Raw genomic sequence first — 12,156 nt, 5'->3', positions numbered from 1 at the left:
AACTGTCATGTGCATCTCGGGAGTGAGTCATTGACCGCCTGTGGTGGAAATGCCAACAAAATAATGTTTCCAACGCACTGTAGATCTTATTTGTGGAACCCTTTGGCCTAAAATTATCTGCCATTGAAAATGACTGCATGTTAATTTATAACTTGAATTGACTTTCTCATATTGTACTATGTTTTGATTTAATTTGTGACTTGTATTTGGGTCACTTGTTCAAGTATTCTATACTTTCCACAGTATGCATCCGATGAAGTGAGCTGTAGCTCACGAAAGCTTATGCTCAAATAAATTGGTTAGTCTCTAAGGTGCCACAAGTACTCCTTTTCTTTCTGCGAATACAGACTAACACGGCTGTTACTCTGAAACTTGTTCAAGTAGCATCCTCTGCGTATACTGTTATAGAGCACCTTAAATTGAAGAGAGCAAAGATAGAGCTTTATTGTCCATCTGCCTAAACTGCAAGATTTCCCTTAGGAAACTGCTCTCCACTTAGAAGTTAATAATAGAGGTCATTGAACTCAGTGTACCGCAGTCATAATGGTTTGGACTTGTAGTGTGACTACCCATGGAACATAACTAGGTGGAGGTTGAATGCCTGATGAAGCACCACGCTGAACGAAGGACAGTGATTCAGAGTGGATTGGAAATCAAAGAGGAATACAGACCAGCATCTTTTAACTTGGCCACAAAAAGGTGTTGGTTGACTTCCATAAGATCTGCTCTCTCTACTCCCATGAAACTGAAGCTCAATTGCAGGGGTCCAGTAGGGGTTGAGGAGGGGAAATCAAGGTAGTGGCAATCAATGACAGTACAGGAGCTTCATGTATGAGGAGCTTGAATGCAAATGGGAGGAGAGAGATGAAGCAATAGTTAGAAAGACAAAGGTAAAGGAATGAATAGGGGGTTCTTTAGGTATGGAATGAGAGTTACAAAATTTATCGCTGAAATGTGCTACAATTTAGACTAATTTTAGTTGATCTCTTCCTGAATAGGAGGTGAAAAGCAAAAATACGCTTTGGGGCATTAAGGGTGTGGTTGTTGGTTGATTGATAGTAATGAAATTAACTCTAAATTGTGTTTCTTTTCAATAATTGTTGTGAATTTTATGAAAGAAAGAGCCACTGTACTTAAGTGAGGAGAGAACTATCTCAGGCTGGAAGGAACAGCTTGTGAAATCCAGATGCTCAAACTCTTTTCACCCCAACATCTGCCATCTGAGTCTCACTCATAAAGAGAATCTTTCCATTGTGAGATCCTAAGTAAAAATGGGCAGTTTGTCTGAAATAACATCACTGATGTTCAGGAAAACACCTTACTTTCCATAAATTTGCCTGTGTAATAACTTCATCTTATATTTCAGATAACTTTTTATTTTTTGGTTCAGTTGCTTTTGTATTTCAGGGAAACTGGTTGGACAGGATACCTTTAAACATCTGACTCTCTTCACTCTCCTTTTGCAGATAATGGGCATTGAGCAACAAGCTGGGGCGGTATGCTGAAGTCAGGTTGGGGGCAGAATGAGTTTAAAAGATGCTGGAAGTGCAGTTTGCCAGGAGAAGGCGGCCTATAATCTTCATATTTACCCCCAGCTCTCGACAGAAAGCACCACCTGCTGCAGTGTGACTGCAACTAAGGACAGCACCACTTCAGATGTAATCAAGGATGTGATACATATTTTGAACTTGGATGTCTCAAAGCATTATGTGCTTGTGGAGGTGAAAGAATCGGGAGGTGAAGAATGGGTACTTGATTTGAATGACTCTCCTGTTCATAGGGTTTTGCTTTGGCCCCGCCGTGCTCAGGATGAGCATCCACAAAACGATGGGTACTACTTTCTTTTGCAAGAGAGGGACACTGATGGGACCATCAAATATGTCCATATGCAATTGGTGTCCAAGGAGAAGGATGCTCGACGATTGGTTGAAAGGGGTTTTCTTCCATGGCATCAGGAAGACTTTGATGACTTATGCAATCTCTCCAATTTAACAGAAACAACACTCCTAGAGAATCTCAAACGCCGCTTTCTAAAACACAAGATTTATACGTATGCAGGAAGCATTCTGATTGCCATCAACCCCTTCAAATTCTTGCCCATTTATAACCCCAAATATGTCAAGATGTACGAGAATCACCAACTTGGGAAGTTGGAGCCCCATATTTTTGCCATAGCTGATGTGGCTTATCACACAATGCTTAAAAAACACGTTAACCAGTGCATAGTCATTTCAGGTGAAAGTGGATCTGGAAAAACTCAAAGTACAAACTTTTTAATTCATTGTCTCACCGCACTGAGTCAGAAGGGGTACGCAAGTGGTGTGGAGAGAACTATTTTGGGAGCTGGACCAGTACTGGAGGTAAACTTAGGCTGAAATTTTTCTTTGCACAAATAACTTTTTTTAAAAACTTTCTGAATAATTGCTGGTATGTGTCATTTTTAGGGAGGATTTTGAAGGCCTTTCTCCTGCAGAGGCATTGAAAATCCAAGTCTGTGTTGATCTGCTACTTTGAAGACAGATTTTTAAATTATTTCTGTTTTTAATCTCTAATCTTTCTTTGCAACTAACTTTCTGCATAGATGAAATAGACCATTTAGTCTTCTTTTGAAATAGGCTATTTCTCTATTTTTCCTTTGCAAGTTACATTCTCGTCTTCAGAGATGTCAATTTTGATCAGTTATGTTTTCACGGCCAGAGCTCAATGTGCTGGGGTGAAGGATTCATTGGGTGTCTCTCATTAGGACACTGTCAGTATTTGAGTCTAGGGTCAAATACAACCAGTCACTTGGTTCCACTGAATAAGGAATACAGTGAATGTTTTCATAAGTAAATAGCTCTCCACTGAAATAGTTACTGCTCTGAGTCTATTGGTGCTTTTTTGCATGGTGAGGATGTCTTTAGCCTTTCCATTGTGAACTCCCTTTCGCGGGGATTTACTTCTCTGGTGTAAATGTTTGCTTCAGGCAGAAGCATGTTCTCAGTTGGGGAGAAATTTTGATTAACCCATAAGAGTTCTGAGCAAATTCTGTCTTAATTACTACATCATTTCCAGCAGAAGGAAAGACAACCACCACCAGTCTTATACAGGGGTGTTAGTGGATTACAGATTGTTGTAATAAGCATTAAATCCAGTGTCCTTATTAGGGTGGCCTCTCATATATACCTGGAATACTGGAGATTCTGGTATTTCTGGGAATGATGTGGGAGTGATCCCATCCCCGTCAGTGTGATGTGCGTGTAGGGTCATGCCACATGGGGGCACCATTTGGAAAATTGTGTCATCTTGCCCCCACTGGTGTGACCATGCGCATGGTGTGTACAAGGTCATGCTGGTGGTGGTGGAGTGGGGCGATCTCCATTATGGCATCCCTCATCGGATACTGCATAAAACCATATCTGGTTTTGTCTCAGTGCTGGATAGGGAACAAACATTACAAAAGCAGGACAATTCGTTTAAAAACCAGACAAGGGGACTGCCTGGTCCTTATTGAGTTTGATTTTTAGTGTCTAGAAAAGTTATGAATTTAAACTCCCACACTCATCTTTTGAGCGTGTTGTGCAGGTTTCCTTTGAGGATGAAGGCTGAGAGGTCCGATATGGAGTGATCACTTTGTGAAAAGTGTTCAACCACCAGTGATAAGGGTTTTTTGCCATATCATTTTTCAATGTGAGTCACTTAGGTGCTTTTGAAAATTTTACCCATGATGCTTTACAGAACAGGGAGCACATGCAAGCATTTTGCCTTGCTTTCTGCTACTTGAAAGCAGAAGTAGAATTTGAGGTTTGCTAGTTGCTGGAGCTCAAGTTTGCAGTTTAGAATAGAAAACAGGAAGGGGTCACTGTGGAAAGCACTATTCAATCAGCTGATCTTGCTGTGTCTGATACCATTAACTCTTTTGGACTCTAATTTGCAAGATGTGATACAGCATAATCAAATCAGATAGAGGGGCTTGAAATCACATGTTATATTTTGTCAACTGAATGAGAAATGCAAATACTCCAAACTTCACCAGCTAGATTTGTAATGATCTGTTATGCAATAAAAAATGAATGCTGTTTTATTCAAGCATTCTTAGGGCATGACTACACTTGCAGATGTAGAGCGCTTTGAGTTAAACCAGCCTTCGGAGAGCGCAGCAGGGAAAGCGCTGCAATCTGTCCACACTGACAGCTTCAAGTGCACTGGCGTGGCCACATTTGCGGTACTTGCAGCGGCATTGGGAGCGGTGCATTATGGGCAGCTGTCCCAGCATGCAAGTGGCTGCAACGTGCTTTTCAAATGGGGGGATGGAGTGTGACAGGGAGTGTGTTGTGTGTATCTGAGGGGAGAGAGAGTGGGTTTTTGGGGGGCTGAGAGCATGTCAGCATTCTGTCTTGTAAGTTCAGACAGCAGCAGACCCCCCTCGCCTCCCTGACCCCTCCCCCCCATACAGCATTCCACCCTAATGGTTGCTTTGTCTCGGAGCATATAAGCAGCCGGCTGTCAGAAACGGAGCTTTCAAAGGGCATTTCCGCATTCCTACAGCCAATTCCAAACAATGACAAGAGTGGCCACTTGACTTAAGGGGATTATGGGGTGTTTCTGGAGGCTGATCAGAGCACAGGAAAGCAACACCTCGTTCACACTGGCGCCGCGGTGCTCCAGAGAGAGCACAGCAAACGTTATTCCACTCGCCAAGGTGGAGTACCAGCAACGCTGTAGCCGCGGAGTCAGAGCGCTCTACGTGCCTTGCCAGTGTGGATGGGTAGCAAGCTAGTGGGCCCGGGGCTCCTTTATTGCACTGTAACTCGCAAGTGTAGCCGCGGAGTCAGAGCGCTCTACGTGCCTTGCCAGTGTGGATGGGTAGCGAGCTAGTGGGCCCGGGGCTCCTTTATTGCACTGTAACTCGCAAGTATAGCCAAGCCCTTAGAAATTGATACACCTAACATGGAAGTCTGAATCATAAAGAACCACTCCTAGCTAAAAATATGACTAAAGTTTGAAACCTAAACTTGGGAATTTTCTAAATAAACCTTCACATAAAGAAGACATTTCAACATATACCATCTAAAATTTAGGATTTGATAGTTTCTTTTTATGAGTATTTCAGTCAAGAACTTTTCTCATGCTTTAAGGGTCTTTGTCCATCACACATTAATTCAACCTAAACTCCTATCTGGGACTGTACTTTCGAAAATCCCTTTGTTTGCTTCTTAATAAAAGTAACAAAATGTAGTACAGATGTATCCCAAAATGTCTTGCGGAGCTGAGCACAAGTTTGTATGAAGGGTACTACTTATCAGATTGAAACTAAAAAGGAGGAAATAAAGCATTCGTAGATGCATGAAAGTTAATAAGGCAGTACAGTCCTGCATGTAGAGAAGTTATGGAGGCACCTGTGACTCTAACCAAGAAATATGAGTAGGGTTATGTCTGCATATGGGTTAGGACCTATAATTCTCCAAGAGTTCAGCTTGAGAATCAGTAGGAGCAGTGAAGGTTTGAAGTATAGACAACTCACATTTTTACAGTAGGGTTAGACAACATGGTAATAACTGTTCAACTCATGTCTGCGCTACTGTCTCCATTATTATCACAGCTGGAGCTGATGAAGTGGAGAATTATGGGTCCCAGTTTTCTTAGTGCAGATGTCCTCTTAGTGGAAATTCCTATTCTGTTAAGTGATGATGAATACTTAAGTCAATTATGAGTTTAATAGGAGAATGCAATGAAAACTTTGTAGCAAACGTTCTGTCTTACAGAAACTGAATTGTTCGCAACCAAAATGTCCTGTTTCAGAGTTGGTGATTTGGCTACAGTGAGAGTCACTTGGGCTTTTCATTTAATAGAACCAAACACAACAAGGAATCTTCCTTTGAAAATGAGTTTTCCTGGGGATTTTTGGGGCAGAAGAATACTTTGAAATGTGTTTTAGTCATTTGGCAATACTCTATTTCGTTTTTGCTTTATATTTTGAGTCCTTCTGAAATGTGAAGGACTATTAACGTTACTGAAGTCTGCTTGATTGCAGTAAGACTATAAGAGCCTTTAGGTATTGGCTTAGAACTTCCCCCATTTTTTGGTGACCTCTTATTTTAGTGATACCTGGTTGCCAGGCATCTGCTAATGGGCTCACCTTTTCATAGAGTTCAAGTGAGTCATAACAACATTTCTAATGTAACGTAAAAAGGGTGAATGGAGGCATAGTACTGGCAAGTTGTTTGTAATTTTAAAAAAAAATCATATATTTTAAGAATAGCCTGTCAGGAAACCTGAAACTGCATGTTCTTTGCTATGTGAAGACTAGTTAGCCAAAGCTGGTAGCTCAGCTTTCCTCAAATTAGTGGAAAGTGTTGAATCATCTAATCATTTGCTCAGAATAACCAGACTCTGGAAAAAATAGAACCACAACTACACCTTGCCATGGGATTAATTTAAATGCTTCTTGAAACTACCTTCTCCAACTTCTGAGACATTAGATCTGCCAGAATGATTCATAGATGTCCTAGTTAACTATGAAAGATATTGTATATCAAATAAATCAAAAGAAGAATCAGTCCTGGATTAATATGGACTTAGCGCATAAAAGATCATGGATCTTGGAAAACTAAGGTGGTCAGAAAATAGACTGCTGTTGCTTATACTTCTGCAACGCTTGACCAAAGGAAATACAGCCTGGGTCACTCTCTGGCATTCTGACTTCATGCATAATTTTAGCAAGGTCTTTTTTCTGCTACAGATGATAATAGTATAGCAATCACATGCAATATCATAATAGACATGAAAAGCATCTCTTGTTACACTGTATCTTCCACATGTCTGTTTATGTATGGGAAATTGTCAGGTGCCACGATGGAACGTTCTAATAAAATCTCTAACAGTAACATCCCTGGGACGGGTATTTTGTTGAATTTCCAGCTTCCAAGATGTAATTTTTAAAAGCTGTTTAAAGACTGCAAGGGGACCAATTGAACGTTCAGGATATAGTAGCTATCTTAGTAATAGCTGCTAGAGAGGAAAAGCTATTCAACTGGAGTGTTTAGTGCTAAAAAATGTAGCCAGCAAGCTGCTAAATAAATTAGGAAGTAGTTCGGGGGCTAATTGAAAGCTTTTTCTGCTTAACTCACTTTCTCCTTCTTCATAACTCCATCTTGAGCTCTGAGAATAGTTTTCTGTTGGTGGCATTTGCCCCTCTTTTCTGGGACAGAACTCACCTGACTCTGCAACTTGCAGGCAGCTTTGCCTAGGTAGCTTTTTTTGGAGTTTTCCTGCCAGCTCCTGATCTAGAAAAATAGATTGTGAAGACTACTCATTTTCTGTGGAAGACAAAACTGTAAAAGTGACCTAACAGAATTCCTCAGGGAGAAAAAACAGACTGAAATATTTTCCTCCTAATTAAGTGATTTGCCACTGCACTGCCCTTGTTAATATACAAATGCTAATAAAACACTGTAGTTAAAATAAACTGTTACTTTTTTGGACTGCAGTTACACACTGATTTCAGCATATTTGTATTAGGAGATTATGGACTATTTATCATCCAAAGTGCTTTTTCCTTCCCCTACCCACTCTCAAATTGGTGAGTACATGTGTGAAGATCATTTTAACACTGTTTTGTGCTAATCTGCAAGACACTGGTTTGAAGGCAAACTTAAGAATTCCCAGCCTTTAGACTGGATATGACCCACCGTCTAACTGATGAGTCACCAGTGTCTGACGTGTTACGGGGATCCACCCAGCAGTGGTAGTTGATACCTTTGGGAGTCACTTTTCTTTCTGTCTGTCTGTCTTTCTTTCGGAACAAAGGAGGGAATGAAAAAGAGGTAAAAGATGGTACAACGATCATGGTTCATCTTAAAAAAAAAAAAAAATTTCTTTTTAAAGTTATGTAAATGCGAAAAGAGAGTTAAGAAATGAAACTGTTGCTGTTTTAACTATAGAGTGGTTGTTACAGGTGTCCTTATTGATACACTAGAACAGTATAGGGAATCTGCAAAAAATGGCAGACATGTTTTGGGTGGGTGCCAGAGGATGGATAGGAGCGTAAAGTTAGGCTGGCTCTGTTTTCCTCTCCACAATTTAAACAATTTAATCTTTAAAGTGTAATCTCTTACTGAAGTGGAGGATTGCCTTCTGGTATGGGCAGTGCTTAGGAAAACTAAACTATGGCTGGGCATAGGGTTTAGAAATTTTTATATGGACTAAGTTATAAGAACATAAGAGCTGCCATACTAGGTCAGACCATGGTCCATCTTGCCCAGTATCCTGTCTCTGACTGTGGCCCATACCAGAGTTTCAGAGGGAGTGTACAGAAGAGGGCTATTATGGAGTGATCTATCCCTATCTCCCTCTGAAGGAATTAGCATCTCCTGGGAGCTTTTTATAAGGACAAAGTTTGGGTTGGTTAAACTTTTGCACTAGTCCTGTAGAAACTTATGTTCCAGGCTTATTCCACATGATTGGGAAGGCTTTACTTCACTACATAGTTTTGGAATGCTCCAAGAATTCTGTATGGTCACTTTGTCAAGGAAAAATGCGAAGTATTGAATCTATTTAAAAGACACACAGAATATGTGTTAGAGATTTTGTAAGATTGGTAAAAAGATAAATACTGGCCTTCTGAAGTGCTGATAAACTTCACTGGCAGTAGTTTCCAAATAAGAGCCATTCTTGGCAAAGCCACTTGCATAATTTGGGAGTGGTAGAAATTCATTGTAAATGTCTACTTTTGAAAGACTCAGCTAAAAATCCAGCCAGCTTCTGAAACCAAATATTGGTACACGTGGATATCTTGGATTCATTACAGCAATGGCCTTCCTAATCCACTGAAATAATAAAGCATGGTGCCTCTGAAGTGGAAGATGGTAGCACAGACTGTGGAATAGATTGGGGTACCTCTTCAGTTGTGGAACAATTTTGATTCTTGTCTTAGTTTGATTTGACAGGAGGATTCCAGGTTACTCAAGGATATTATAGAGATGATAGGTGAAATAAAAATGGCACTAGGTACTCTTCTGCCATTTGGATAATGTATTCCTGGAGGCGTCTTCATGAAACTTAATTCTCTTCAAAGGATGGTTCCAAATAAGAGTGGCCCAAGCTATTAATACTGCCTGTAAGTGTTTCTCTTGTAAGCCGCATTCCTTAATAAATAAGAAATTGCTAAAAATGAATTAATATGACAGCAGAACCCCAAAGGTAGAAAAAGTCAGGCTTTCCCAGAGCCCAGCCAATTCATGCTAGGGAGAAGCTGCTAAACTTAGTTATGGAAAGTAAAGTTCTCAATTTGCTAACCCGCTAGAAATGGAAAACAGAGTAAAACAGTTTGAGCTTGCTGCCAGCCCTCAGTTTCCTGTATTACAGATCTGCTGAGCCTGTGATGTTGGTATGAGGTGGGCCAAGACTAAGTGGTACTTCAGCTCTGGTTTTCATTCACATTTGCCACAAAAGCCTGCATAATATATTTAGTGGGTGTAGACTATGTTCTATTTAAAGTAAATGCTGTTCTGAGGACATACACTTTATAAAATGATCATAGTCACAAAAGGCATGGCAGTTCCCTTTTTTTATTCACTTAAACCTTAGTAGCTTCTAGTTACATGTCAAATGTGGCCTGACATGTTGGGGTTTTTAGCCTACTGATAAAATACCTCTTTGCTCTTAAGTGTACTCACCACATGGATTGTCCAGAGTTCCCCAGACATTCAGACACCATGCACTGGTCGTGTCATTAGCCTTTACAGACCAAGACTGCACTATTCTCTCTAGTTAAGAACATAAGAATGGCTGTGCTGGGTCCGACTGACAGTGGCTAGTGTCAGCTGCTTCAGAGGGAATGAACAGAACAGCGCAACTAATTAAGAGATCCATCCCTTGTCGTTCAGACCCAGCTTCTGGCAGTCAGAGGCTTAGGGATACCCAGAGCACGGGGTTGCATCCCTGACCATTTTGGCTAATAGCCAGTGGTGGACCTATCCTCCATGAACTCGTCTAATTTGTAATTTGAACCCAGTTATCGTTTTGGCCTTCAACATCCCGTGGCAACAAGTCCCACAGGTTGACTGTACATTGTGTGAAGTAGTACTTCTTTATGTTTAATACCTTGATTGTTCATTGGCCCCACTGATTGTTTGGCAGGAATCCTCCTTCTGACGTACTTTAAAAAAAAACAAAAAAAAAACCCTGGTGTTAGTTTGTGTCTTTTGCTAGTTGCTCTTCATATTCTTTTTTGGGCTGCCTAATTATCCTTTTATACTCAACTTGCCAGAGTTTGTTCCTTTCTATTTTCCTCAGTAGGATTCAACTTCCAATTTTTAAATGATGTCTTTTTCTCTCTAACTGCCTCTTTTACTCTGCTATTTAGCCATGGTGGCATATTTTTGGTCATCTTTTTTTTTTTTTTTCTTTAATGGGGGGGGTATAAAATGGGTTAAGTCTCTAATTATGGTGTTTTTTTAAGTTTCCATGCAACTTGTAGGCATTTCACTCCTGTGACTGTTCCTTCTACAGAACTTCACTTAACTAATCTCCTGGGTGGGTTTTTTTTGTTTTTTTTTTTTGGTTCTCCTTTTTGAGTTAAGTGGTGCCATGGTGGGTTTCTTTGGTATTCTCCTCACCCCCACACAAGGATGTTAAATTTAATTACATTTTAGTCACTATTACTGAGCAGTTCAGTTGTACTCACCTCTTGGACCACATGCTGTGTACTTTGTACTAAATCACGAATTGAATCCACAAGGGGAGAGGCCTGGACTAGCTGCTCCAAGAAGTGGTCATTAATGATATCTAGAAATTATATCTCTGCATCCTCCCTGAGGTGACATGTTCCCAATCAATATGGGGCTAATGGAAATCCCCCATTATGATTTGGTTTTCTGTTTTCTGTAGCCTCTCTAATCTCCCTGAGGATTTCAGAATTACTGTCGTCACAGAAGTGTAGGACTGGAAGGGACCTTGAGAGGTCATCTACGCTAATCCCCTGCACTCAAGCCAGGACTAAGTAATAACTAGACCATTCCTGATAAATGTTTGTCTAACCTCTTAAAAACCTCCAGTGATGGAGATTCCACAACCTCCCTGGGCAATTTATTCCGGTGCTTAACTACCCTGACAGGAAGTTTTTCCTAATGTCCCACCTAAACCTCCCTTGCTGCAATTTAAGCCCATTGCTCCTTGTCCTGTCCTCAGAGGTTAACTAGAACAATTTTTCTCCCTTCTCCTTGTAACAACCTTTTATGTACTTGAAGACTGTAATCATGTTTCCTCCTTCCCCTCTCCCATCTTCTCTATTCCAGACTAAGCAAACCCAGTTTTTTCAATCTTTCCTCATAGGTCATGTTTTCTAGACCTTTAATCATTTTTTGTTGCTCTCTTCTGGACTTTCTCCAATTTGTCCTCATCTTTCCTGAAATGTGGCACCCAGAACTGGACACAATACTCCAGTTGAGCCCTTATCAGCGCAGAGTAGAGCGGAAGAATTACTTCTTATGTCTTGCTTACAACATTCTTGATAATACATCCCAGAATGATGTTTGCTTGTTTTTTTGTTTGTTTGTTTGTTTTTGCAACAGTGTTACACTGTTGACTCATATTTAGCTTGTGATCCACTATGATCCCTAGTTTGCTCTACCCCAGTATTCTTTCGTAGGCAGTCATTTCCCATTTTGTATGTGTGCAACTGATTGTTTCTTCCTAAGTGGAGTACTTTGCATTTGTCCCTATTGAATTTCATCCTGTTTACTTCAGATGATTTCTTCAGTTTGTCCAGATCATTTTGAATTTTAATCCTATCCTCCAAAGCATTTGCAACCCCTCCCAGCTTTTTATCATTCGCAAACTCTGTAAGTATACTCTCTATGCCATTATCTAAATCACTGATGAAAATATTGGACAGAACTGGACCCAGGACCGAGACCTGCAGTACCCCACTCAATATGCGCTTCCAGCTTGACAGTGAACCACTGTTAACTACTCTCTGGAAAGGGTTTTACAACCACTGAACCCACCTTATAGTAGCTCCACCTAGGTTGTATTTCCCTAGTTTACAAGAAGGTCATGACCATCCTGGTCAGGTTGTCAGTAGTGTATTATTATTGCTATACTCAGAAATTCCATGCTTGAATAGTATATCTGTAAAGGTTTTATGATACAGTTTGATTCATTTAAGATTTTTTC

At 40.4% G+C, this 12,156-nt stretch overlaps 1 protein-coding gene across 14 annotated transcripts in view; it reads left to right on the top strand.

Annotated features, from left to right (window-relative positions):
* Positions 1 to 12,156, top strand: part of MYO9B (myosin IXB) — a 76,197-nt gene that overhangs the window by 13,786 nt on the left and 50,255 nt on the right. For 13 of the 14 annotated variants that reach the window (XM_037886051.2, XM_043536037.1, XM_043536038.1 and 10 more), the window contains exon 2: positions 1,467 to 2,360. The exons of the other annotated variant lie outside the window; for it this stretch is intronic. In XM_037886051.2, coding sequence (XP_037741979.1) covers positions 1,524 to 2,360 — 837 coding nt within the window. In that variant the 5' untranslated portion in view covers positions 1,467 to 1,523. The remainder of the gene's footprint in view (positions 1 to 1,466; positions 2,361 to 12,156) is intronic. 14 annotated transcript variants of the gene reach the window in all.

The sequence above is a fragment of the Chelonia mydas genome, chromosome 25 (assembly GCF_015237465.2).
Source record: "Chelonia mydas isolate rCheMyd1 chromosome 25, rCheMyd1.pri.v2, whole genome shotgun sequence".
Taxonomy (NCBI): domain Eukaryota; kingdom Metazoa; phylum Chordata; order Testudines; family Cheloniidae; genus Chelonia; species Chelonia mydas.
This window is presented reverse-complemented; position numbering and strand designations above follow the sequence as displayed.